At 51.9% G+C, this 26,171-nt stretch overlaps 1 protein-coding gene across 1 annotated transcript in view; it reads left to right on the plus strand.

Moving 5' to 3' along the window:
- LOC105183166 (fez family zinc finger protein erm) overlaps positions 1-23,348 on the plus strand; it is a 30,403-nt gene extending 7,055 nt beyond the window's left edge. Inside the window, exons 2-6 of the mRNA XM_011141109.3 lie at positions 83-394; positions 751-972; positions 1,679-1,899; positions 8,508-8,658; positions 22,758-23,348. Coding sequence (XP_011139411.1) covers positions 83-394; positions 751-972; positions 1,679-1,899; positions 8,508-8,658; positions 22,758-23,050 — 1,199 coding nt within the window. The 3' untranslated portion in view covers positions 23,051-23,348. The remainder of the gene's footprint in view (positions 1-82; positions 395-750; positions 973-1,678; positions 1,900-8,507; positions 8,659-22,757) is intronic.
- The last annotated feature ends 2,823 nt before the right edge of the window (positions 23,349-26,171 follow it).

Consider the following 26,171-nt stretch of genomic DNA (forward strand, 5'->3'; position numbering starts at 1 on the left):
CCCTCTCCCCCCCCCCCCCTCCCTAATGACTCTCTCGACTGAACCGATATCGTAAATCATGCTCTTTACTTTCCCGTAACAGAAGCGGTACCTCGAACTTGGCACATGAAACCGGAACTCCATTGCAATCCCGTAGGAATCCCGGCGGGCGCCTTGTCACCCCCGGTCACCCTCTCGCCGCCCAGCAGCCCGAGCGTGATCGCACTGCCGCCTTCGCCCTGGAGCCCGGGCGTGCCCGGGAGCAGTTCGAGCACCATCGCCTCGACCAATGCACCCTCGGGCCTCTGCCAACCCGTCCCCGACCGTTTCAGCGCCTTCACCCTCGTCTCAAATTACAACCCCGACCTGCGACTGCAAAGTCTACCTCTCAGCGCCAGCGTCGCCGCCGCGCGAGGTAAGTCGCCGCGCGCGAGAGAGACTCGTCATTTTCCAAACGACTCGCACGATTTCCCGGCGAGATACACTCGCTGATCGCTAAAGGGGGAGGGGATTACTCGCTCGTTGTTTTCGATAACGTTGGCGCGATAAGCGCGGCGCGAGGAAAGAAATGATAAATAAAAAATCCGAGACAAGTGCGCGCGCGCGCGCAACAGCAAGTCGCTACGCTCTGCGAGGAACTCGCGAGCCCGTATAATCCTTGCCGGGACAACACGGCAAGCGAGCAACGGCAAATCTAACGTTACACGGGAGGGTATCGAACTTCCAGATTGCCCGCATTCCGCTGAACGCACGACCATCTTCTTGTTACAGAGATGCGCTGCGGCCTGATGTACGGCGGCTATGGGTCATCCGGCAGCGCCTGGTGGGCCCGTCACGTGGGCCTGCTGCTGCCACATTCCTTGCTACCGTCTACAAGAATCCCGTCCCAGCAGACGACACCGGTCACGAACTGCTCGCCCATTCATCCGGAACCCCTCAGCCCGGCGCGTCCCGGATCGCCACGGAGATGCACGCCCGAGAAGGCCAAATTCGGTGAGACTTTTTCCTCATTCCGGGGACTTTCTCGCCGCGAATCGAAGCCCGAGAAGGCTCCCCAATCTGACTGTCGACGAACGCTCGCATTCGCGGGCATCAGCGGCATTCCCATCGCGTTCAATTAAGCCTAATATGTTTAATCGAGCGAACGCTCGAGACCGTCGAAATTAGGGAGGGTTAAATTTGACGAACTCGTGGCCGCGTCTGGTTCACAGTCGGTAGACCTTGCGGAGCGCTCGGCCAGAGTGCTCCCTTGAAAAAAAAGGTAGACAAACTACCGAGCAATTATCGGTAAGTGGGTATTATCGATCCGACAACGTTGTCACAGGAGGCATCACTTATCGCATCACGCCGCTCGACTCCCGGTCGTATCGACAGAAAGTAATTACGACCAATTAATTCTCCTCGAACCGCACATATTTGTGTCTTCGATATTAAAGTGCAGACGAGAACTATAAAATTCGCCCGACCTTAATAACGATGTCGGGAGCTCGATCGATAAATAATCGCTGACGACAGGTCATTTCCATAAGTTTGATTTGTTCTAAGAGAGAAAAAGAGGGGGGGGGGAGGGGGTAGGGGCAGGGAGACAGCGCGGAAAATTTGCATGGAAAAATGGTCGAAAAGCGAGAAGACAAGCGGCGAGGTTTCGATCAGCGCGAAACACTCAGCGCGAAGTAGACCGATCGACATGTGCTTACAGAGGAGGAGGTGCCGCTGAACCTCAGCACGAAGCCGAGCGACGTCTCGTCGAGTATCAGCAGGAAAAATGAAATCTGGTCACCGGGCTCGGTGTGCGAGAGGGAGGCCAGGGAAACGAGAGCGCCGTCCTCCAGCAGGAGTCCGTCCTCGACCCCTATAATTACGCGGCAAATTCATCACTCGCCTCTCACACCGCCCTCTTCGACCGAGAGGACTTTTCAAGTGAGTGTTAATACATCGTATCTCTTTACCCTCATTCACCTCATCCCGTTTCGCCGGACAGCGCGTCCCGCTGCAGTTATTAACTGCACTGGGAGAACAGGTGACGCGTTATTCCACGACACGAAGAGAGAAGGGCATTTTCTCGAGAGGTTTCAATAGGCCCGCCGCGCGAGTGTGTTAAAATAAACGGGAGAGACACGCGAGAGAGTATCTCGAGAGAGTATCTCGCGAGAGTACTCGCCGCATTCTCTCTCTCTCTCTCTCTCTCTCTCTCTCTCTCTCTCTCTCTCTTTCTCTCTCGCGGTGCCCCTCCCTCAACTGTGACTCGCGTGGCAAATTGTTCAATTGACGACGATTTATCATTGAAGCAACCTTCGGTTGCTGCGACGGCCGCTTTGTATCTTGTTTTACGTCTTCTTCGTAGAGACTCTGCCATCTGCTCTCGTTACGTCGCTAATTCCGCAAACCCTGCGGGTGATGATAAAATTCCACTCCACTCCTCTACTCGGGGAACAGAAAAATCTAGCTCGAGCGACGAGCGACGCGCAAAAAAAAAAGGAAAAAAAAAACAGGCGAGTGTCGCGTCGTAAAGAAAGATTTTCATGACGCGTCGGTCCACGTGGATCTCGTTGCAAATCGCCGCCGCCGCGTAAGATAGCCGGCCGATAGGCTTCCGAGGAAGCCGGGCGAATATCGGTCTTGGAAATCTCGACCCCGGCTTCCCCGATCCCCGGTTTCCCATCGCGGCGAGTGGATCGCGCGCGAGGCGCACACTCTCTCTCTCTGTGTCTCTCTCTCTCTCTCTCTCTCTCTCTGTGTTTCTCTCTCTCTCTCTCTCTCTCTCTCTCTCTCTCTCTCTCTCTCTCTCTATCGTACGTAGCGCGCCGATTTTACGAGGTCGGCAAACACTCGACTGCGGCTTTTATTGGCGGGCGCGTCCCGGGCTCGTAAAGAAGCTTCGATTTCCACGCGCGGCTCGTTCCGCGCGCGATCAACTCGACCGATCGCCCGCGATCGCGACGTCCTCCTAAACAACACTTCGCCGGTGTCGCTTACCGCCCCTAATTGGCCCGCCTCCCTCTACCCGGTACTCTTCCTCCCTCGCTCTTCCTTCTGTTTTTCAGGCCGTCCACACACGGCCTGTCTGTCGCGCGGAGCGTAAGCCGATTCTGACCGGCGAATTTAATCAGCTGATTGGCGTCAGTCTTCGATTAATAATTGAGAGTCGCGTGCGCGATATCCGAGCAATTCGGGCAAAATTGTCATGAAGCTCGAAATTCGAGATGCCGAATAGTCGAAGAAAATCGTCTCACCCGCCACAACGGTCAATTCTCGGCCGATGAGATGAGATATCGCTGGTCGCCATTATTCCCTGAATTGACCTGAAAGCGACGGAGCGCGAGAGAGATTGATAATAAAAGGCGCGGCCGATGGAAAAAGAAATGAGGCCTTTTTCCCATCAGTCGTGCCTTCAATCAAGGCTGCGCAGCAAAGTCGGTTCTTCTACTAGCTGAAGACAGGGACATTATTCTCGGGCGGATTAATAGTTGATGAGCGGCGCTTCTCAGAACGCGCGACAGCTTTCGAAAAAGGTCGCCGATGATCGATACGTGGCGGGTGTCTATTTTTTTTACGAGCTGCAACGGTAAAGTGCTCCAGGCCAATCTGGCGGGGCGAGGTCACGTTGATTTCCTTGAAAATCGATGGACGCCATATATACATACATACATACATACATACATATTTCGTGCAAACGGGGAAAGGGTTTGTCTCGAGGCGAGCGTCAACAACACCACTGCGACTTTTTACCTCGTGACGGCAACGTTTTAGCTTTTCCTTTTTCTCGCGCAATAAAACACAATAAGGCGAAACAACCGATTCAACCTGCGAAGCAGCGCACGGAGAATAGAAACTAATGAAAGGCACAAAACCAAAAAATATAAAAATGCTGCTGCAACAGCCGGGCTAAGGATAAAGTTCCCATTTTCAGCCGTAAGAAACGTAAGAAACCCCGCGTCAGTTCGACGCGAGTTAAATCACGGGAGAAGATTCGGACGCGAAACGCGTATACATTCGCCGAAATCATGCGCGACACACTCGGAGATTCGGCTCCGAGAAGGAGAGACTCACTCACGGTCGAGAGCAACGTCGAACGCTCGCGCGCGGACGAGGCGTCGTCATTAGCCGTCGCACGTCTGTTATCAACGTAAGCGCGGCGTAATTAACATAACGAAGTAATCCGGCCGAACATTCGTATGTACGCATCCTCGCCTTATCGCACGCACGCACGCACGCAGCGCGTTTCCCCGGCTCGCTCGTTTGTATACGCACAGAAGCCCGCCTGGCCGGGCTTTCGCAGCGCGCGCGAGACCGGCCGAGAAAACCGGTCGATCTCCAGCTGTTCCAGAAAGGAAAAATCGCCGAAGCGGCGATCCGCGCGAGTCACGCGATACGAATTTCTTCGGGACGTAAGTACCCTTAAGTGCGCCGCGCGCTCGCGCCGAGGATCGGGGCGAGGAAACGGGTCAAACGTTTGACGAATATCGGCGGACCTCGACAAAAGGCCTCCCGCCGCAATTACGCGCGCGCGCGATTGAATGGACGCGGAGGACTCGCCTCGCCGTGGTTTTACGTCCGACACGTAACCGTAAGCCGACACATTAGGGATATGTAGGCCGCACACACACGCGTACGCACGAAAGCCGGGGTCAGCTTTGTTTCATGCCACAGCACGCTTTCGGGCAGCCGAGCTTGCCGTTCGACTCCCGGCGGCGCTCTCTCGTTTCCTCGTCGGTGACGATCCGCGGCCGCTGTCGCGATTTCCAAGCGTCGATCGATCCCGAGAACGTGATGGAAATGGAATATTGGCGCGGCGGTCGGTCGCTTGGAATTTCGCGTCATCCCCCGAGCGGAAATTACTCGCGCCTAATAATTCGACACGGGTCACCCTTCTAATATCGAGCAGCTGGTGGCAGCTTGAGTGTGATTGCGCCGTCGCGTCGGTACGCGACGCCGAGCCGATCGATCGGCGATTATCGCCTGCCGAGATGTCGCGGGAGTCTTTACCGCCGCGCTGCGTACACCTCCTCGTCCGTGGGAAAGCCGCAGCAAGCCTCCTTTATTTAATCCGCGCCGTTCTCGACGAGCGACAGATGTCCCCGACGACGGTGTCGACGCCGGCGTGGAAGGGCCGGACAAAGAGCGGCGCGAGAGATTAACGGTAATTACGCGATTTTTCAAGTATATACCCGCGGCCGTCGCGGCGAGTCGCGAGGAGAAACTGGAAGGCGGTCGAGGCCGAGGACGAGGCCGGCGCGGCGCGGCGCTGGCCTCCTCGAGGAGGAGGCTTTGTTTCCGAGCCGGTGCCGGAAGCGGACGCTTTCGTGCGGCGACAATGGCCGGGGCACGGCATCCTCGCCCTTCCCACAATCCGTCCGCAGGTTTCCTCCGGCCGATCTCTCGCGGGCGGACCACTGGCCGAGGAAAGCTTTCTCTTCGGCTTTTTCTTCCCGTCCGCGAATCCGCGAACGGGACGACGCGTCCCACCGCTGACCGCTCCGAGAGAGGATCTTGCCATATGGGCAGCGGGGACAATTAAAAGAGTGACGATTGTTGTGCGTGGGAGTCGTGACCGTTGCGAGCGGGACCATGTCTCTCTAATTGCTGGTTAAATGGCAGGCTCGCGAATGTGCGGGCTGCTTTGTCAGGATTCGAACTCTGAAAGGAGCTCGGCATTGCGTTGCGAGTCGACGCCGTTCCGTCAGCGATTGAGGGACAAAGAGATTCGCGAGGACCCAAAGCCTCGAGAGAGAGAGAGAGAGAGAGAGAGAGAGAGAGAGAGAGCAAGAGGATACGCGTGTCGCGTTTCAACCACGCTGAAATCATTATCATTATTATTATTATTATTGACGAAATACTTTTCATGTCCCTCGTCCTCGCGGCAGTTATGACCAAGGTGACAGGAAAAGCCCGCGCCCGCGCCGCGCTTTTAGATCGAGTCGAATGAGGTATCCGGTAATAAAGCAATAGCCGTTGAGCGACCGCGGCGATGAAACGCGCGAATTATCGTCCGCGCGATCACCCCCCCCCCTTCGGCCCCCGGCGCACGCAGTGGGGCCAGATATTTTTTGGTTGAAAATTCTCTAGAGACCTGAATTTCCAACCGATCATCGATGACACCAATGGATGAGGTTGATCCTGAATATATTCTAAAGAGATCTGTCTAGCCGAAATTTTGAAAAAAATTATCGGTTCGGAGTTCGTGGGTTTAGCGTTTGTCTTAAAAGTTTCGAGGCTCGAACTTAACGCTTCATAGCTGAATATTCAACGTCGAGTATTATTAGGTTCTCGAGCTATGGCTAGATTGGGTTCTTGGACTGTTCGGGGCTCTTCATATATACGGCTTCATGCATCCACGTGCTAAAAAGTTGTCGGATTGATAGATTCCTAGGTTGATGAGCTTAAGACTCCAGAAATCCCTCGGTTTTCTGCTTAACGGGTCTATATTTCACGCTTTTGTATTTTGGGCATGTGAGTTTTAGGTTAATGGGTTTCTGCTTCAAGATCGAACAAAGGGGTCTCTGTTGATTGGTTTCATAGTTTCAATCCGCTGAATACGCTATTAGATGGAAATAAGTGTCGAATAGTGAGTATCTCGCAAGTTTCTCGCGTTTGACGATAATTTTCCCTCCTTTGGGGCTAGTAATTTGAGAAAAGAATTTTCCTTTTTATTTTGGCAAGACGGATCTCTTCGGAATTCATTCAGGATCAACCTCATCCATTGGTGTCATCGATGATCGGTTGGAAATTCAGGTTTCAATGGCTGCGTTCAGCAGAACAAAATGATCAGTGAGCGCTTAGTGATTATTGTCTGTGACTGGAGCATTCTTTTAGATTCTTCATAGACCCAGAAGTATTTGCCAATCAGGAGCGAGAATCACTAAGCGCTCACTGATCATTTTGTTCTTCTGAACGCAGCCTATGTCCCAGAATGTTCAACCAAAGAATGTCATCTGGCCCCACTGTGCGCCGCGCCGCGCCGCGCCGCGCCGTCTCCTCTTCAGCCACCGGCCGACAGGCCCGAAGCGCGAGAACTAGCCGCGGAAGAAGTCGAATATCGCGTGAAGATAGGTCGCTTCTCTATATTGATCGCGGCGCAGCGTGAATCATGCATATTTGCACTCGTGTTGTACTCGCGTGCGCGTAATAATATTCCGTGGTTGGCATATTCATATACGCCGCGTATATTGTCAGCCTGGACACGCATCGAACCGCGCCGCGCCATTGTGACGACTGGCGCCCGTGTGACAATGAGCCGGCCAAGAGGGAGAGAGAGAGAGAGAGAGAGAGAGAGAGGGAGATGGGGGAAGAGGAGAAAGAGAGAAAGAGCGCAAGAGAGAAAGAAACGAACGACGACGCTCCTCGTGAACACAGGTGCGCCCGGCGTCCCGGCGCTCAGGAGCGCCTTCCGTCCACCCTTGTCGCGCTCGCTTTCGCTCCCCCCTCTCGCGCCCTCGCTCTCCGACGAAGCGAGAGACTATCGCGCCGGAGAAGTCGCGCCGCGGAGTCTCGGAGCGCGCTGCGTTTCCCGATGATTACGATAATTGTCGCCGTGAGAGAAAGCAGAAGACTCCGGAGAGAGGGTGACGAGGAGGGGGAGCGCGAGGGAGCGGGAACGGGCGCCTTGTTTTGTTATCGCAAATCGAATTTGCCGGCGTGAATCGCGAGATAAATTTTCGGATCCTCGCGTGTGTGTGTGTGTGAGGATCGACTCGTGGGACTCGAGGGAGTTTAGATTTAGTAATTTATTAATTTAGTGAATTAGTTTAGAATATTAGCAACTGCGGGTATTCTAAAGAATAGCGCGTAAATGGAACGTATGATGCGCGCGACCCAAAGTGGAATGCATCTGGCGGTCGCAAGATAGAGGAGAGGCCCAGCCGCGAAAAGAATTCTCTCTCCCGAGAGCGACGCGATCGATATCGCGTGCGCTGCACGGACAGCCCGAGCTGTCGCGCGGAGGAATTGATAAATTAGCTACTTAGCGGTTTAACGGTTGGACGACGGTGATTTGTCAGCGTGGGGAATTACCGCTAGCGACGGAATGAGAGCCTATCTCAGCTGGTGTTGGATCCTGAGTGTCCACAGGAGTCTCGATACGCGCCGACTTTGAAAATGTTCTCAGTGAAACTGAATTTCTGCCGCTCGTCCGGGGCCCCAGAAAACTTGTTTTCTTGGAGGGAGGGGGAGGAGAGGAGGAAACATTCCCGCGGAAGATTTTTATCGAGCTTCTCTCCTGTCTTGTTTCCACTTTACCGTTCTCTTCTCATGCCCGCACACAGGCAAAAGCATGCTGCACGCGAGTAATTCTCCCGCATCTGGATAGTCTCTCACTATAGATACGGATATAGTGTGGATCTTTTCTCTACGTGGAATTTAATCTAAATTAGGTATCACACAGACGGAGAACGTTATCGACGAAGATAGCTGCGCGTGCGATTGCACTCGCGAAGAGACGATCGAGCGCGCACATATAGAAGTGTAAGAAGTCTCGAGGCAGACAGGGGGACGACGCTCGGCTAAATCGCTCGATCTGTTTGTTCCAACAGTGTAAGCAGTGCGGCAAAGCATTCAAACGGTCGAGCACGCTCAGCACTCACCTCCTGATCCACTCCGACACGAGGCCTTACCCCTGTCAATATTGCGGCAAGAGGTTTCACCAGAAGTCGGACATGAAGAAGCACACCTACATCCACACCGGTGAGTGTCCTCGACGACGACGACGATCGAAAAATGAGAGCTCGTTTCAAGAGCGCTCCGCCCGAGATCGATTCGCGGGATTAACACGGCGCGCGTTTATTCCGCCAGACCTCCTGGCGAATCTTCGACAACTCGACCGCGCGCGCGCGCGCGCGATGACGCGCTCGACGGTACCTTCGAGCGAGCAACTCTCGCTCGGTCAAGTGCGCGAAATGTGCAATTGTGCAGGTATACTTTGACGAGTAGTTTCCTCCACACGACCACGTTTCCTTCGCGACCTAAATACTTAATACAAAGTCTCGGGGGAGTGCACCTCGCTTTGTGATCCGTTCTTTGTCAAGAGCCTCCCCCTCCCTCTCCCTCTCTCTCTCTGTCTTTAACGCGCTAACCGGACCGCAGGAGCGACCGGTGGACGACCACATGACAAAGTTTCGGCGTATGCGAGTGTTGCGTGAGCATCGATAATTGCATTCGTCGGTAACAAGCCCCTACTTTATATATCGAATTTTTACGCTACGGCTATACTCATGTACGCTCAACTTCGTTCAACGCGTCCTCGGAATTACAGCTTGTCGCGTGTTCTCCCTTAAACTTCTTCTTTCTCCGCGGTCTTTGACCAAATGTTGCTGCTGCATACCGCCGATCGATAACTACAATTGCTCGTAACGAGCTTCTGCCCTCGGCGTCTACGTCGAAATGGAAGACGCGGAGAGCGGACAGCTGGAAATAATCTCTCTCGATCGCGGACCGGCCTGATATATCTTTCGGCCGCTGAAACTCGCGATAAATCCCCATCCCCCCGCCCCCCCCCCACGCAATGCCCCCACGCGATGCCTCCGTCGTCAGAATATATATATATATATACCAACTTTTCAACGGGGTATCTCAATCGGAAGAGAAGAAGAACGAAGGAGAGAGAATTATCCCGAAGTTATTCCGCCGATTAATTCCGATCATTCGCGTTATCATATAATCGCAGCCGCGGGACACCCTGAATTCGCGCACGCCTCTTTCGTCCCGCGCTTTCTCGTTATTATTCTTTTATTCTTCGTCACGCATCCCGAGCGGATGGGACAGAAAGGACGGCCGACTCCTCGGCAGGGGGAGGGGGGTGTCCGAATTATTTATGAACGACTGCCTTGTTGCCACTGTGGCAAGCCACTCGGTAAATTATTCAGGCCATTGTTGTCCTGTGATCGGCGAAATGTCCCAAGACAAGTCGTGCGCCGCGCCGCGCCGCGTCGCGTAGAACGAAGGCGAGAAAGACTTATTCCCTATAGCTTCCGAGAATTCACCGGCAAGATTCACTTAAAACGCGAACCTTGGTGAACTACACGCCCGCTATAGATCCGCTCGCCGCGTCGAGAGCAAGACGTCAACGACCTGAGGGGTGAAGCGAAGGCTTTTCAATTTTTTCCATTGCAACTTGCAACCCCGACGAGGCGCCCGCGCCGAGTCTGCAAATTTCGCCGCGAGATGCGTCGATCGTCTCAACGTGTGCCGTATGCGAACATCGTCGATGAAAAGAAATATCTCGCGAACACGCGGATGGAGCGTCCGCGAGCTAAATATCGGCCGCGTGAAAATTGCAACTTTTTGCCCTCTCGTGTCTCGGGGGCGTCGTTGATACGTCGTTCGGCTTCATTAAGGGTAATAAGCCGTCGCGCGACGCTCTGGAGTGCGCTCGAAAAAAAGTTGCACTCGCCTGATGCGCGTTATCGCGCAAATGAGATTGCGCGGTAATGTGCGTTTTATTCAACCCGGCGCCGCGAAAAACGACGGGAACGGACGCTCGCGGCGCGCGCGCGCGTGTGACCGTGCCTTTATACCGACACGCGCATTTAAACATAACCTGTCCGTGGTGCATCTTCAATGTGGGCTGTCTCCACGAATGTCACACCCACGTCAACCCGCGCGACTGACCCTTTTCGCATATGAAAGAATCACGCAGGGGGCATGTACGCGACACAGCAGGTCGATATCGCGCGAGGAAATGGGAAAGGAGGATCGCGCTCGTCGCGAGCCCTAAAGGTCGTAAAGGTGCGTATACATTGAGCGAACGAATCCGAGCGATCCGAGCGAACCGTGCACTCGGTAAATGTGTACTGTGGTGTAGGTGGTATTCACTGAGCGAGCGAATCACAGATAGCGCAATGATATCCTCCCAAGGAAATCCCAAGGACATCCAGAGCGGATCCATCGCGGATATCCTGTATCTCTATCTCAGTTTTATCCCGAGATATACTTTCCTGAGTCCTGAGGAAGAGGAAATGATAGTTAAATATTAGCTTTGAGACATCCAGAGCAGATCCTGTCGGCGATCCTCCTGAGGACTTGCACGGGATATGTCAGGCATCTGAAGAACAAAGTAAAACAGTGTATTGAATTTGCTAATTCCGAATTATGACTTTTTTATTTGAAGGTGATCAGGTGTAAGGAAAAAGAAGCACTTGACTCGACTTTAAGTCGGAATTGGCAAATTGAATACATTAATGAATCAATTTCATTTTCAGAAATAAAAGAAAAGGATTGCGCCGCCTGGGTTTCTATGCTATTTGAGACTAGCGGATTTATGAGAAATTTATATTTTATTATACAGCACTCAACATTCTGAGATTACCTCTAATGTTGCACTATAATTAATAGAGTCTCAAATATACGTATGTACGTAAAACTGTCATTTAAAATATTTACCACGGCACAACTAAATCCCCCAGAATTATTTTGAATACATCTAGGATATTCTGGGATACTTTCAGGACATTTTCATATCCTAAAAATATCCCAGGACATTCCAAGAATATTCAGGATCATCCTGAGGACGTCTTGAGGCCGTCTGGGATATGTCAATCGGATGTAAAACTCACTAAACGCTCAATGAACGCTCATACTACTGGATGTATCCAATATTATTCTGTCGAATTCACCGTTCGCTATTCGTCGTTTGCTCGCCGCTTAGTGTATACGCACCTTAACGCTGGCATCGTGGCTTCGAGCCAGCTGACTTCGAAGCTCGGACGAGCTTCCGCAACGAAACAATTGGCACATCCTCGAACAACGCTCGTTGACGTCGTCCTGGCAACGTTTCTGCTTTTGCTTCGCAAGGTGTCGTGCCTTTCGCACGAGATTAAGATTTTCTACGGCGGGCTTGTGTCGCTGACACGAGTGTGTTGATGTGACTTTGTTCAACGCTTAATCGACTTGGCCGTGGTTTAATTCGCGATGCACGCGACAAATGCACCGCGGCGAGGTGATTCGCGAAACGTTCCGATGACGGGGAAATGCGCGTCAGAAGGTTCCGCCCGGAACGTTGGATAACGGCGACAATCCCTTTCGCAACGTAAGCCGGAAAAAGGTGGATTGGCATGCAATCAGATTAGTCCGGATTTCATTCATTCGACGCTCGCACGCCGCGGCGGGGCCAAACGAACACGCACATCGCCCGCAATAAATATATCGGCAGATCATCAGGCGCTGTTTCGTATGGAAATCGCGTGTCTCGTCACGCACACGCGAGAGCGGTTATTCTTCTTCCTTTCGCCGTACGAAGCCGCCCGAGGTGGAAATTTGCTCGCCGTATACCGATAGAGTAAAATTCGCCGGCGGCCGTCGCGAGATCACCGTTGGGAAGCTTCGCTTTTCTTCTCTTCCGAGTGGCTTCTATCGCCAGCCTCGAGAGATTACGAACCTGCCACTTGTCGGCTGTCAATAACGACACGCGTCGCAATTAGGGATGCGCGATATTTACCGGTTAATCGATTCGTCCAATATCTTTTGTCCAAAAATCGACAATTAACTGCCGATATTTTTGAGGTCTGATACACCGATATTCGATTTCTTTTGTGAATATCGCGAGAGTCTGCTGCGCCATCTGCAGCTTGAAATTTGAAACAAATATAATTAAATTTCAAATTTCTGTTCGTAACGTTCCGATATTATCGATGACTGTTTAAAATATTAACATATTTAGGCTAATATTATATCGTACGATAAGCTTATGTCAGGCACGTTGATTGCTTGGCGGATAGAGTATTTCTAGAATTGCTCCGGACATCCTGTAAATTCTGTATTCGACAACTAATCGACGTGTACCTAACAAGTTTGTTATACGGCGCAATTAATAGGTCTGTTCTTTTCCTTTATTCTATTTTTTCGTATCGATGATCTTGAATTGGTCGTTTAATAATTCTGTTATTTAATTTCTTCTTGTTCTAAATTGATTCTTTAACCGAACGTGGTATGTTAAGCCAGCTATGAATTTTATCATTATATGATTTGCTCCATGGACATGGAGCTTAATTACATAATCTTTTCTAAATGCCGTCAGAAACAATCAACTTTTATATCTGCAGGAGTCGTCGAACGTTGAACATCGATTTGCAAACGGCAACTTCAAATCAGTTCAAATCAGTTCAAATTACCCGAAGAAATATAGCAGAAGAATTAAAGAATACGCAAGAAATAAATAAATAAATAAATAAAAGAAAAAAATTTTTGAAACATTTAAAACTGTTTTGCAATTAATAAAATAATTTTATAATATCCAAAGTTGATCTATTCCCAAATATTATTTTATGAAATTATGAAAATAATAAAATTGTAAATATTAAAGAAAATAAAAAAGAAAAGGCGTTTAGTTTTAAAATATTAAGAAATAACAATTAAAAATTAAATCCGACATATCGATTCTACGATTTCTTTCTTTTCGCAATAATTGGATATTCGATATTGATTTTTTCCATCTTTATCGATTCTTTCGATATCGATTTTTTCATCAATATCGCGCATCCCTAGTCGCGATGAAACTGCGACTCGAGTCGGGGGATTCGAGAACGGGCGAACGAGAAGCAGCGGAGCGAACGCGAAGGGGAAGTCTCGATTTATACGCGCGATCGGGCGACTCGCGAACGCGTCGGCTCTCCGTCGCTGCACAAACGCGACGCGAGATCGCCGAGTGACACCGAGCCGGTTTGACGAATCACTCCCGCGACTCGTTGCGGCCAACTTCCAACAGAGCGGACGGCTTATCACCGGCGCACGCGACGAGCGGAAAATCCAGACGGGAAACGCATTTGCGCGGCGCCGCGCATCAAAGGCGATCGCATGCGGCATCCCCGCGAGCTGCTACACCCGAGCGCGCACCGGCCACAATCGCACAGTTTTCCCTGTAATCCAGCGCGGTTTATTATCGACGCAGGCTCTACCGAGGAGAAAATAACCGCGTTCGCCGCACCCTAAAACAACTTTTCTACAAAGAAATGCGGATTTGTGTTGCCACAACAGAGCGAGCTAACGCTCCATCAAACATTCATCGGCCGCACCGCGTTCTGCACTTTCCATATCCGATGGCGTTATCTCGGGGGGGGGGGGAGAAGAGATGGGGGTCATGTTATTCGTTGAGATGTCGGAAGTCGGACGAATCAGCGACGACGCTGATCGCGACAGAGAGACGCCCGCCGTCGCGGTCGGTCGGGAGAGACGAGACGGGAGAGATCTCGCGTTTCCCAGCGACGACCGCGGTGCGACCGTCCGAATGAAATCTCCGCACGCGCGCTCGCGATCGAATATCGAGCGACGCGTGCGACCGATCCCCTCAAACTCGGCCGGAAAGCGGTCGACCCGCTTTTTCTTTTTTTTGTCTTGAGCGACTGCCCTCGCAAAAGCGGGGCAGCGGAGGAAGCGCCGATCGGAAAGCGATAGGGACACGTTTTAATGGCGATTTAATCAGCTGCCTCGGCCACGTTTCCTCGTGGAAACGACCGGAAGGAACGCGTGTACGATGGGAAACGGTCTGTTTGTCGCGCGCTAAGCGAGTTTCCGGCCGCGACACGTGCCCGACACGAGTCGTCGTGGGGCGTGCGTGTCCCGTGCTAATTAACGCTAAGGGGACGTACGCCGCCGCCGTCGCCGCCGCCGTCGTCGTCGTAGCGGGTTTAGACGATGTTACCGCAAGAGAAAGGGAGTAGCACCCTCGGCGGGTCGGCGAGCAACTCGCTTCGGCTACTTTGCGTACTCTTCTCCTCGTCCAAGCGTTCAAGAGGGGTTACGGTAATGCGAATTTAATCGACCTCCCGCCGCATCGCGACTTTACGCTATCAGTTTCGCCGGGGGGGGGGAGAGGGGGTGACGCGTCGGCTGTTTCGAGATTTGCGTATCACTCGAGAGAGAAAGACGACGGTGTATTTGCGGGATTCAGTTAATGAGTTGTTCTTTCGCAGACGAACGCGGACGGGTGGCTTCCGCTTTCGTATTTTCCTGCGGAAATGTAGAGGTAAAAGTATATTTCGTATTTTTCTTCAAGAATATGTCTGATCGAGCCCCCGCGTCGCGCGACTTTACGCTATCAATCCCGCGCAGAGAGCAATTAATAAATTGTTTTCGTGCAAAAGGGCGGAGAGGCGGATAGCTCCCGTTTCGTATCCTGTTTCCAGAGCTCGTCGATTGAAGCCCAGGCAATTAACGGTCGCGTATGCGCCTCAACGTTGCGAAAAACAAGCGGAGAGATAAGGTACGAGCGCGCCCCGCGAGTACGTGCTGCTTAAAGACCCGCCGAATGTGAATCAGCAATGGTTACGATAACTTGCGAGAAAAATTATCCTCGCTGCATTAACGAGCAACTTCTTTGAAATATAATTGCGGACAACAATGGGCTTATTAAGGTTTCTCTGAACATACGACTCGTGGTTTGAAACAAAAAGCGTGTCATAAGCGTGTAACAATGCCGATATCGCGATCGGTACCGATAATAACTATGAAGTGAAATCGGCAGAAGAAATTTCTGCGTTTCGAGTTATAGTGGAAGATACAAAAGAAGGCAACATGCTTAAGAGGCAGATGCTGCACTCGTCCGAAAATGACATTCGTGCGAAAATTGTCGCAAGTCGTTCCCCCCTCTTTCTCGAACTTTCCCGCTTTTAACCCTTTCAAGCCGATCGGTACCATCAAATGTTTCAAAAAGACCGACCTTGTATATTCTTATTGCTTTTGGTATTAAAATCTACCATTTTACTACCAGTCTCATACAAAAATGATTGGTAAAATATTGACCAATGATCCGCTCCTATACATAAACATTTCAATGAAACGGTCAGGATTTACAAACAAAAAAATCGTCTCGGAAGGGTTGGACGCGTTCTACAGCTTTAATGATTTCCGCGCAAAGTGCAACACACTACTCGCGAACTTGGTTTCCCGACGCGCGATCGTGCGCGTCTCTCGCGCGTATTGAAGAAATGAAGACTCAAAAATGTTTTTACAAAATTTCCCGCTACACAGCGCGGCGAAAACGTTCTCGGAAAGTGCGCTCTATCAAGTCTCAAGCATTTTGCAGAGTGAAACGCCCCGCGATAATTTCCACCGGGTTGCACGTTTGTTCTCTATACAGCTAACAGCCCTAATAACACGTCTCGGTCGAAAGAAAAAGAAAATAAAGATTCATAGCTATTTCGACCAAGTCCGCCGCGACGAAAGCGTATCGCATAAATGATTCCTAGGCATGGGATATACGCGGCAGGCTTCATTGTCACCATCGCGCGCGGTGCCTTTCTCGGGGTGGCTCGGGCGACGTATCGCCGGTGCAATTTGATTTCCTGCATAATTGACGATCACTTATCACGATTACTTTGTACCTCAAACAGTCCGCTCACGAACGCGGCTCGGGCGCAGTGTGGAAGAGAAACGTGAGTCACGTCGAGCGAGTCACATTTCCGTCGCGTCGGAAACGTGCGCGGTGACAATTTCACGTCAAGCATCGATTCAACGTCGAACATCACTCGCTCCCCCCGCCCCCCGGCTGTGATGTGTCTTCGACCGTTTTAATCATCGTGATTTCGACGGGACTTCCGCTGTCAAATACGCGACACCGTTCGAGAGCGAAAGCTCGCTCTAGACCCCTCTAGCTCTCTCGCTCTCCCGTGACGTTAACGTGCCACCGTAATTCCTTTCTCTTGAAGTTATCAGGGGGATCATTAAGGAAGAGCCGCATGATTGATTCCAGGAAATGAAGCGGATATCTCGGGTCATAGAACTGCGAATCGATAATCATGCCCACTTTACTTATAAGCGCGTTTCTTGCACGCGTAAATGTCCGATGACCTTCGCGCGTTTCCTCCTGCATTCGAATTCATCGCAAGCATGAACCAGAATGAAGATAGAACTTTTATTCGCTTTCTCTCTCTCTCTCTCTCTCTCTCTCTCTCTGCGAGTCCGTCAAGAAGCGTCGGGAAAGCGCGACAGCGACACGCGGCGACGACGTGCGAACAAAGTGCGACGAAGCATCTCATCCCGGCGCTCCAGCTGGATGAAAAGAAGTCGAAGTGACTACGTTTATCCGTGCGAAGCACTCGCTCGTCGCCATCGGCGAACAAACTTGGGAAGCAGCCGCGACGATGAGATCGGCCGGCTCGGTCGAACCGATCTCGGTCAACATCCCCGTCAATGACTCATCCCCGGCTCATACATACATACATATACATACACGCGCATTTTACGACATAACCGCGTTGCAGCGCATGCATTCGCTCGCGCGCGATCAAATAATTCATCGCGCGGCGAGGCAGCAGCCGCGCGCGCGCGCGCCGTCCATAATGCAAGGCGCATCGATAATCGGCTCGGCGATGACGGTCATTGACGAAAAATTTCGCCTCTCTCGCACTTTGGCGAGGCACTTTCGCCCATCATCGTCGAAGCGCGCGCGCGCGCGCGCGCGCGCTCTCTTACTCGGCAATTTAGATCTGTCCGTTGGACTTTCCCGCGGCGCGGCGATCGATGCGATCTCCCCCGAGGCGGGCTCGGCTGAAAGGGGAAAAAGAAAAGAGGAGAGTAGTACCGGGAGTATGTAAGTCGCGGGGCTCGATGATCACTTCCGCCGATCGACCGGCGAGGACAACTTTTTTCCGCATGCCAGGCAGCAATTGGAAGGAAAAATTGGCGGCGGCGGCGACGGGCGGTGGTGGTCGATTGCTCGCCGGCTGCCGGTATTTCCGCTGAACTTTCGCCTACGCAGCGGCCTTCTCGCGGGTAATGCGCTCGCGCGCGCGCGCGCGCGTTATTCACCTCGTCATTCGCTGAAACAGCCGTCGCCGCTCTCGAAAGAGCAATCGAGCGAATGCGCGGGTATCAAGTGAAATGGCATGTTGGCCGCAAATTGTGCCGGCGAACGCTATGATTTCGCCGCGCAGCCCCGGGCGAGCGGCAAAACAAAGAAAGGGGCGTTCGGTGGGTTTTCATGGGGACTTAGTTTAATGCGTCGTCGTTTGTCGTTCTACGTGCACGTGAAACGTGCATGCGCGTGAGCGCGTATCATCAGCCGCGTAACTTCCTCTCATCGCATGTGCCGGAAGAATCGGAACCATGCGGCGAAAATCCGACCAATCAGCGATCGCTCTCGAGAAGCGGCATAGATCACGTTCGCACGTTTCGCTTAACGAGCCAGGTTAAGCTCCCCCTCGTTATATCACTCCGCGAGGATTCGGAGAAAGCGAAGTTGTCGAACGAAGCAGAGGGGGTGCGCGCGATCTCGAGATTTCCGCGGTGTCTTCTAATGAGCTCCCCCGCGCCCGCGCGCGCGCGCGCGCGCGCGGGCGGAAAATCCTGCGCGGAATCGATCCCGCCTTTCCTCCGTCACGTTCGTTCGCGCAGTCGATACTACCGGGGCCGCCAGGCCGTTACATCACGTTCGTTAAAAGAGACGGACCTGCATAATTAAGAAGACTTAGCCGGCAGTGTGCGTCGCACACCGACGCGTACGCGCACACCGAAGCGCGCTATTCGCTCCTATCATTATAATCGGCCGCGAAGCAAACGTTTCAACCGGTAAATATTTAAGTAAGGGGCCGGTAATGAGAGTCGAGATGGATCGATAGACGTACGTGGGATGAGGTGTATACGCACGTCCGTGGGTCGCTGACACTCTCGATAAATATTGTCCGCCTCTCTGCCGCGAGAATCGTACATCCTTGTCCTTTTGCGCGAGCGCAAAGCGTGTGTGTATGTGTGTGTGTGTGTGTCGGAGAGAGATGTGCCGGCGATATCGCGGCGGAGAAATTAAAAAAGTCGAAGGCAAACAGCGCGCGCGCCGCGCCGCTGTCACACAGCGCGCTTTCCTCCCATTTTCCCGAGTCACCTTCTCCCCCCTCGGCTCCTCGAACCCCTCCCAAGTCCGGCGATTCGCGAGCGCCGATGGCCTCGTCGACGCCGACGGGGGCGAATCACGGCTACCTCGTCGAGAAACTCTTTCTCCTTTTCGCGAGCTCGGGATTTACGCTCTCGCGTTTTGCGCGCCCGGTTTGCGTTGTTATTCCCGTTGTTATTTATCGCGCGCGTACGCCAAGTTGCGAGTTCGAATTTCGCGAGGTGGACCCCTGTATTTCCGCGAAGATCGCGCACGCGTACGATGGAAGCGGTGCGAGAAATATCCTTTTAACAAATCTTCCGATAAGGGAGATTCGGCAGACAGGAGGAGAGAAGTGTTCCTGTCTCTCTCGGCCGGGTGAAAACACGTTTCGTCGCGAGAAAAAGGATGCACCCGCGGCAACAATGTGGCGCAGCGACATACTCGTCGTCGTCGTCGTCGTCGTTACCGCAGACGTGCGTGAGGTAACAATAGGTCGCTCTTCTTGCTCGCTCCGAGCAAATGTCGCTGATAAACGCGCCGCGCGTTTGCAACTTTTTACTCTGCGAGCTACATGTCACGATCGCGGAGTGCCGCGGGCATTCGGAGCCGCCTTGCGCGATCAAATTGTCCGACTGTTTCCGCAAAAGTCGCACCTTTCATATTTTCGTTCATTGTCGCGCTCGTGCGCGGACGTCCATTCGCGTATCAATTTCTCAGCGATCTCGCGCGCTGCCTGTACGCTCTCAGCGTCCTTCGAAATATTTCCCATGATGGATTCGACGCGGATACATTGGATGCTTCTCTGACTGAAATTCTGAACGAAATTCTCCGGGGAACGCGTTCGATACAAACTTCGGTAACACCGGAGACCTCGTTGATCGCCAATATGGCGTATATCGCGCGACAGTGCGATCGAATATCATACGAAGAAAGGAGGGCGAAAAAGATGTGATCCGCCCGAGCAGATTGCTCGCGATGTTACGTCGCGGCTATCAATTCGCAGTGTCAATAGCTATAACGCGGAAAACTTACCGTAAGATATGCAAAGTTGATTCGCGACGTGTTTGCCCGAGGTCTACAAATTGTCTTGAGATATTAATAACAGCCGGCGATACTCTGCGCGCCCCCTTCCCCTTCCTCCCGCAATACGTATATAAAAATTGAGTCATAGATGGCACAATTACGATAATTGTATTTTCCTTCGCGTAGAATGGTGGGGGAGTAAAACGGTGCCCGCTCTCCAACAAAGCGGCACCGTCATCAGCTTCGTCTCCATTCCATTGTCCGTGTCCATGCCGTGGACGCGATAATTCTGACGGTAATATATCGAAACGAAACGTCGCGTCGGTAAACTTAATTTCAAGAAAAGAATATCCGTTTGCGCGCACACTGACGACCGGTGAGTCAGAATCGCGCCAAGAAAGGAAAGTTTCTTTCTCGCGCGGCCAAGATACGCGCGAGAAATCGATCCTCCGCTCGTTACGCGTCCGCGCTTTCCCCTCCCCTCCCCCCCCGCCCCGCGCGACTCGCCGGCGAATGAAATTTCGATCGGATCGTGAGGATTCTCTCTCGCCTTCTCGCCTTCTGTCTCTCTCCCGCACCCCTCAGATCTCTTCGTCGTCTACGATCCCGATATGAACGCGCGAGCATTAAATACCCCGCAATTACTCGTCGCGCTTCGCGCGATGACATAAAATTCCTACTCCTTCCGCGAACGCTTGCTCGTTTTTCTCCACGACACCTCCGACTCTCCGCCGCTATTTAATGCACGCTTACATAGGGCAAAGGGGTGGAGAAAGAGGAAGACGCAGAGAGAGAGGGAGAGAGAGAGAGAGAGAGAGAGAGAGAGAGAGAGAGAGAGAGAGATAGCACTCGCGCGACGTCCGCGAGCAGAATTAATTTCTTTTCGATAGAATCTTAACGACTACGCCTTCCGTCGCGTTACACCATTCGGAGGCATCCGCCGGCTTACGTACGCTTTTATCGCCGCTTTACAATCGTAAAACTGTTTGCTCGGAATTTCGAGAGAGAGAGAGAGAGAGAGAGAGAGAGAGAGAGGGAGGGAGGGAGAGAGGGCGAAGGGGGAGAAAGAGCGAGAAAGAGGGCGACGGGTCCGCACAGCTGTTTGCTCGCCGTACTATCGCCGTCGGTCGATCGTCGTTAGACGAGCGACGGTGGACTTTTAGAAGGCCGCGCGACAAGAGTTTACAAGTATTGTCATTCTCTCCCTCTCTTTCTGCCTTTCTCGCTTCGCCGCTCTCTTTTATTATTATTATTATTATTATTATTATTATTATTATTGCTATCAGCACGAGGCCGCGATCTGCGTGCAGGACGATCGTTCTTAAGCGTCAAGATTCGCTCGGGCGATTAGCCGAGAAATTGAGTTTTTTTTTCTCATGTAACGATATCGCGAGCAATTGCAAGATACGTACAAGATTATGCGACTGACGTTAATAAATGATGCCGTCCGCGGCACTTTCTGCTGATGAAATTGTATTCGTCGCGGTGGAATTGCCGCGCGACGCTGCGCCGCCGCGGCCGATTGTTATTATTATAACGTTCTGTTGCCAGAAGTGCATGTGGCGTGTTGTGCGGTGTGAAGTTCATTTACGGCATCGAGAACGATAAAGACAGAAAGGTGCGCGCGCGAGCGCGCGCGCGTTATTCTTCGCTTCGTTTTATTTTTAGACCGCCTCTCGAAAGGAACTACGATTGCCGATACGTTCCCTCGTTTCGAAATTCGTCCGACGACCTTGCTCGATAAAATCGCAATCACGATGTCGAAGAGCCGGCCTATCTTCTCTCTCTCTCCCTCTCTCTCTCTCTCTCTCTCTCTCTCTCTCTCTCTCATTTTCGTTTTCAAAATAATCAGTCGCATCGGGCTTCTAATCAAAATAGAACCGATAAGATAGACAGCAGCAGCCGATCGTCCTCGGCGGGCCGGTCGCGGGCGTTTGAGTCACCGCGTCGCCAGACGCAAATGCTGCTCCACGGCGTGACGGCGACGTGCGCACGGCGGGGCACGATTTATCGGTTGATTCAGCTGCGTTTGGTTAACCTTGGCTCATTATTCCAGACCGCGTGCCTGTTGTCTTTCTCGGCGATAATCGAATTTGCAACGCGCGCGCGCGCGCGCATTCGTAATTCGCTCGCGTCGGCCGGGGGCCGACGATTACATCGTCGTCCCCCCGGCCCCGATAGGAATCGGCCGGTCGGTCGCCTTCTCCGTTTACGATTATGAGTTCCGCGCCGCTTATCGAGACGCTCGATCGCTTAATTCATGATATAACAGTCGCAGTCGCAATTGGAGGGACATCGCGACTCAAATCGATATACCTCGCAACTCAGTGAGGGTGAAAAAAGGCTTCAAAGCAAATGTTCGATCGATGAACATCCAAACGGCGAAAGTTGACCGCTAATAATCAATAACGCACGCTATCGAGTACGCTCGCGAGAAATTCTCGGCTCATTTTGCGAGCGAGATTCGCATCTCGCTCAATGGAAGCCAGTGGATTCGCCGAGACAGCGCGCTGTCGCTGTCCCGCGTGAAGTCGTGCCGAACGTGCTTTGCGTGATTAGCACGTGTGTGACGCGACGATATATTAACAAAGCTTAAAAGCTACCGTCGAAGAAAATCACGTTAATGCTGCCGTGAGTGAAATTTCACGCCGGTATATATATATTTTTTTTATCACTCGGAAGTAAAGAAAGTCAAAGGCGATTAAATATTTCATTATCATCGAACATTAGATAAAAGGTGGGCAAGTTATCGCTTGCAGCGGGCAATTTAATAAACGTTTAATAAGAACGAGAGAAAAGTCGCGCGTGTGGCGTGAAATTTCGTTTTCCACGGTCGGCGAGAAAATTGCGAGAGGCGAGACGGGAGAAATTAAAAGTCGCAGCCAAGCACGACGACGTGAGAGCGCCAAGAGAGTGCGACGATGCACTAATCCGAACACCCCCTCTCGTTTTCGTGTTACAGGTGAGAAACCGCACAAGTGCGTGGTGTGCGGCAAGGCGTTCTCCCAGAGCAGCAACCTGATCACGCACATGCGTAAGCACACCGGCTACAAACCCTTCCAGTGCGGCCTCTGCGACAAGGCCTTCCAGAGGAAGGTCGACCTGCGGAGGCACCGGGAAGGTCAGCACCCGGCGGCGCCGGCGCTCGATTATCGCGCTCTACAGGTACCGTCGCAGCCCAAAGGCAACCGGCACTCGCCAGCATCGTCGACACCCTCGGGTTACCACATGATACCCGTGCCCGGCAGTAGCTGAGACTCGTTCACCTGACAGACGCTCAGTCCGTGAACGCAAGAGGCCCCCCGGCAACCTGCGCGTATCGTCGGGCCCATCAGGATGAGAGACCGCGTGTCCGATACCGGCGAAAGCGACAAACGACACGTGTACTCGAGTCCGCGAGAGTCCTAACGGAGCAATGTACTTTGAGTACGTGCATCAGCGGACACCCCTGGCGCTCGCGGCGCGACGGTGAGGGTTGAGGGTAACTCGCGCTCGCGCGGCCGTTTCGCTTCACGTCGAACACGAGCTTTAGGATTTTTTTTTCCTTCTCTCTTTCTCCCTCTCTCTCTCTCTCTCTCTCTCTCTCTCTCTTTGTCTATCGTATTCACTTGTTACATATATAGAATAAACTCGGGTACGACGAGCACGATGTAACATTCACCATATCGTTGTCTCGAATAATGTACTCGCGTGAACTGCTGTAAATATCAATTATCTTTGAGAACGACTGGAAGAAACGCATCAATTAGCAATTATTGCAGAAATTGCTGCCTACCCTCGTCTTTTCCATGCGGCCGTCTTAGCCGAGTTTACCCTCATTCAACCCCCGCGAGTGCCAGCCGCGCCAAGCGACGGCGCGAGCGCGCACCGCACGCGAGCTGGTCGCAGGGGGAATTGAATCGCTCGGACGTCAGTCTCACGATCGAAAATGTCCCGAGAGATTTCTTTCTCCGAAGAGTCCGCTCGAGTTCCGCTCGAGACGACGCGCTCGTCCGAGACCGTTCGTCCGTCTCCGAGCCATGCGACCGAGCACGCGCGCGTACCGCCGACTATCACGTCGTCGAGCGGCACCGCCACGCAGTCCCGATACTGTGATAGTGTTCCGTGATGCATGTGCTACGCGGGATAATCGAGGACGGATGCGTGTGCGGGCGGGCGGGCGTCATCTTCAAGTAACGCCAGGTGCGCCTCCAAGGAGGCGCGAGGAACACGGCGCGTCGAGTATGCGCCGACAACGACCGGCGCTCTGGTGACATGTGATGCGCGTGTATCAATCAAGGGGGTCGCCTCGAAATGCGCTAATATATCACGTACGTAGCACACACACACACACACACACACACACACACAGACAGACACAAACATCGAATGCCTCTTCTCTTTTCCAACGACCACGCCGGCGCGATGTCGCGCACAGCCGATCTCGAGGCCGATTATAAATTCAATTAGGCGCGACGTTAGTTTCGCATTCCCTTCGTTTCAGCGTGTCTTGACGTCCTCGACGAGCCGTCAACGGCCGTAGTGATATCGCGTGAATGTGTGTGTATTTAACGTCCGTCAGTCGAAGATCGGCCCGAAAGCTAACGAGAGTCTCTGAGACTGAGTGTGTACGTTCGACAGCGGAACGGAAGAGAACGATTGGCGACACGGATTGGCCGGATCAGTCGTCGCGTTTTCCCTTGAGAGCACGCGACGTAAAATTGCGGGATTGACAACGGCCTCGGCTGGGCCTCGCGTGATTGCGCGATAAAGAAAGAAGGAATAATGGCGCAATTGGAGCATCTTCCGCCACGTCGAAGGCCGCCGTCGTCGTCTACTTGCGCGAGCCGATCTCGCTTACGCTCGGCTGCGCGACAAGCGGAATTGTGTCAATATTTTTTCACTGAAATCTCCACACGCCGCTGCCTCTCCGAGCCACTTTCAAGGTACAGTCGCGAGGCCGGCGGACTGTTTATCCGAATTTCGATAGAACAATCGTGTACGTTTAACTGAACACAGCCGCGGCGGCTGGGTCAATATTTTCGACGCGACTCTTGGCCCTGCAGTGCGCTGCAGAATTTACGGTATCAGCGCGGTATCGCTTCTCATCAGAGATTGCACGGGGATTCGGCTGATTTTTATTCGACACTTCACTCCGACGAGCGGAAGGATGCGTGTTCGGATGGGTGTTGTTGAGAAAACATAATTGCAAACTTGTTGCAAGAGAGGCACCATCCTCTGCTCCCGTGACATTTCTAATACGCTGGAAACAACACTGTGTACATATACGCGCACACATATACATATGTATTATATTCCCTCGACGTAAGACGATGTGCGTATGAGGCGCATGTGCAGGATATCACATGTATTCATACACATTAGCGCTTTGTAATTTTCTTATTTATGCTAAATATCTCCCCTTCCTCCGTGAGAGCGATCGCGCACGAACTCTCTCTCTCTCTCTCTCTCTCTCTCTCTCTCTCTCTCTCTCTCTCTCTCTCTCTCTCTCTCTCTATCGGGAGCGACGATGTCGTTGAAAATTGAGCGATCCGAGATCGTTGCGTTCTTAACCCTTTAACGCCTACTGTGGTAACTATAGTTACCAGAAACGCGGATTTAAGAATCCATAACTTAGTGAAGAGAGGAGATATTTTCGTTTTCTTTGCACCTGCACTGTAAAGGTGAATCCTTTTTCTGAAAAAATGGTATATAGATTGTATGTAGATTCGGTTTAGTTTGTTTTTAGCTCAGTCTTAATGATAACATGTTTTGACAAATTCCAAGTAGACATAGTTAGCATTGTTACTGACATCTAGAAGTGCACTGTAAATGAATAGATTGGTATCTGTTATAATTTTATACATTTGGAAGCTTTCTCAGATGCAAAATGTGAAATTAAAAGAATACAGAAATTCAAAATGGCGAATCCCAATATGGTGGGCACGAAAATCAAGAGATCAAGCTATTTTCGTGAAACCCACAGTGATGACCTACAGTTTCTTCTGCGGTTTTTTATATAAAAATGAAGGGACGATTGACTATCTAAATGGTGATCTATAAGATATTCTTCCGAAATAGTAAGCTTGGCGCTCTGAATGATAAACTTCACTCACAAATATAGTAAAGTTTCATTCAGCTGAAAAATGTCAAGCTGACTGTCAGAGTTATGTCGTATAATCTCTCTGTACAGGTTACGCATTTCGTATATGCTTTTAGGATCCAAGTCATATTTACCAATAAACAAAAAACGAACGATAAAAGATTCCAATATAAAATTCTGACAGTTTTTTCGGTTACCGCTACTTGTAGTCTCAGTTCATAAAAACTCAAATTTTATTCTTAAAATACTTGCAAAAAAGTCGGGCGTTAAAGGGTTTAAGCGAGCGGATGCATC

Source organism: Harpegnathos saltator, unplaced genomic scaffold (genome assembly GCF_003227715.2).
Source record: "Harpegnathos saltator strain DR-91 unplaced genomic scaffold, Hsal_v8.6 scaffold16, whole genome shotgun sequence".
Classification (NCBI taxonomy): domain Eukaryota; kingdom Metazoa; phylum Arthropoda; class Insecta; order Hymenoptera; family Formicidae; genus Harpegnathos; species Harpegnathos saltator.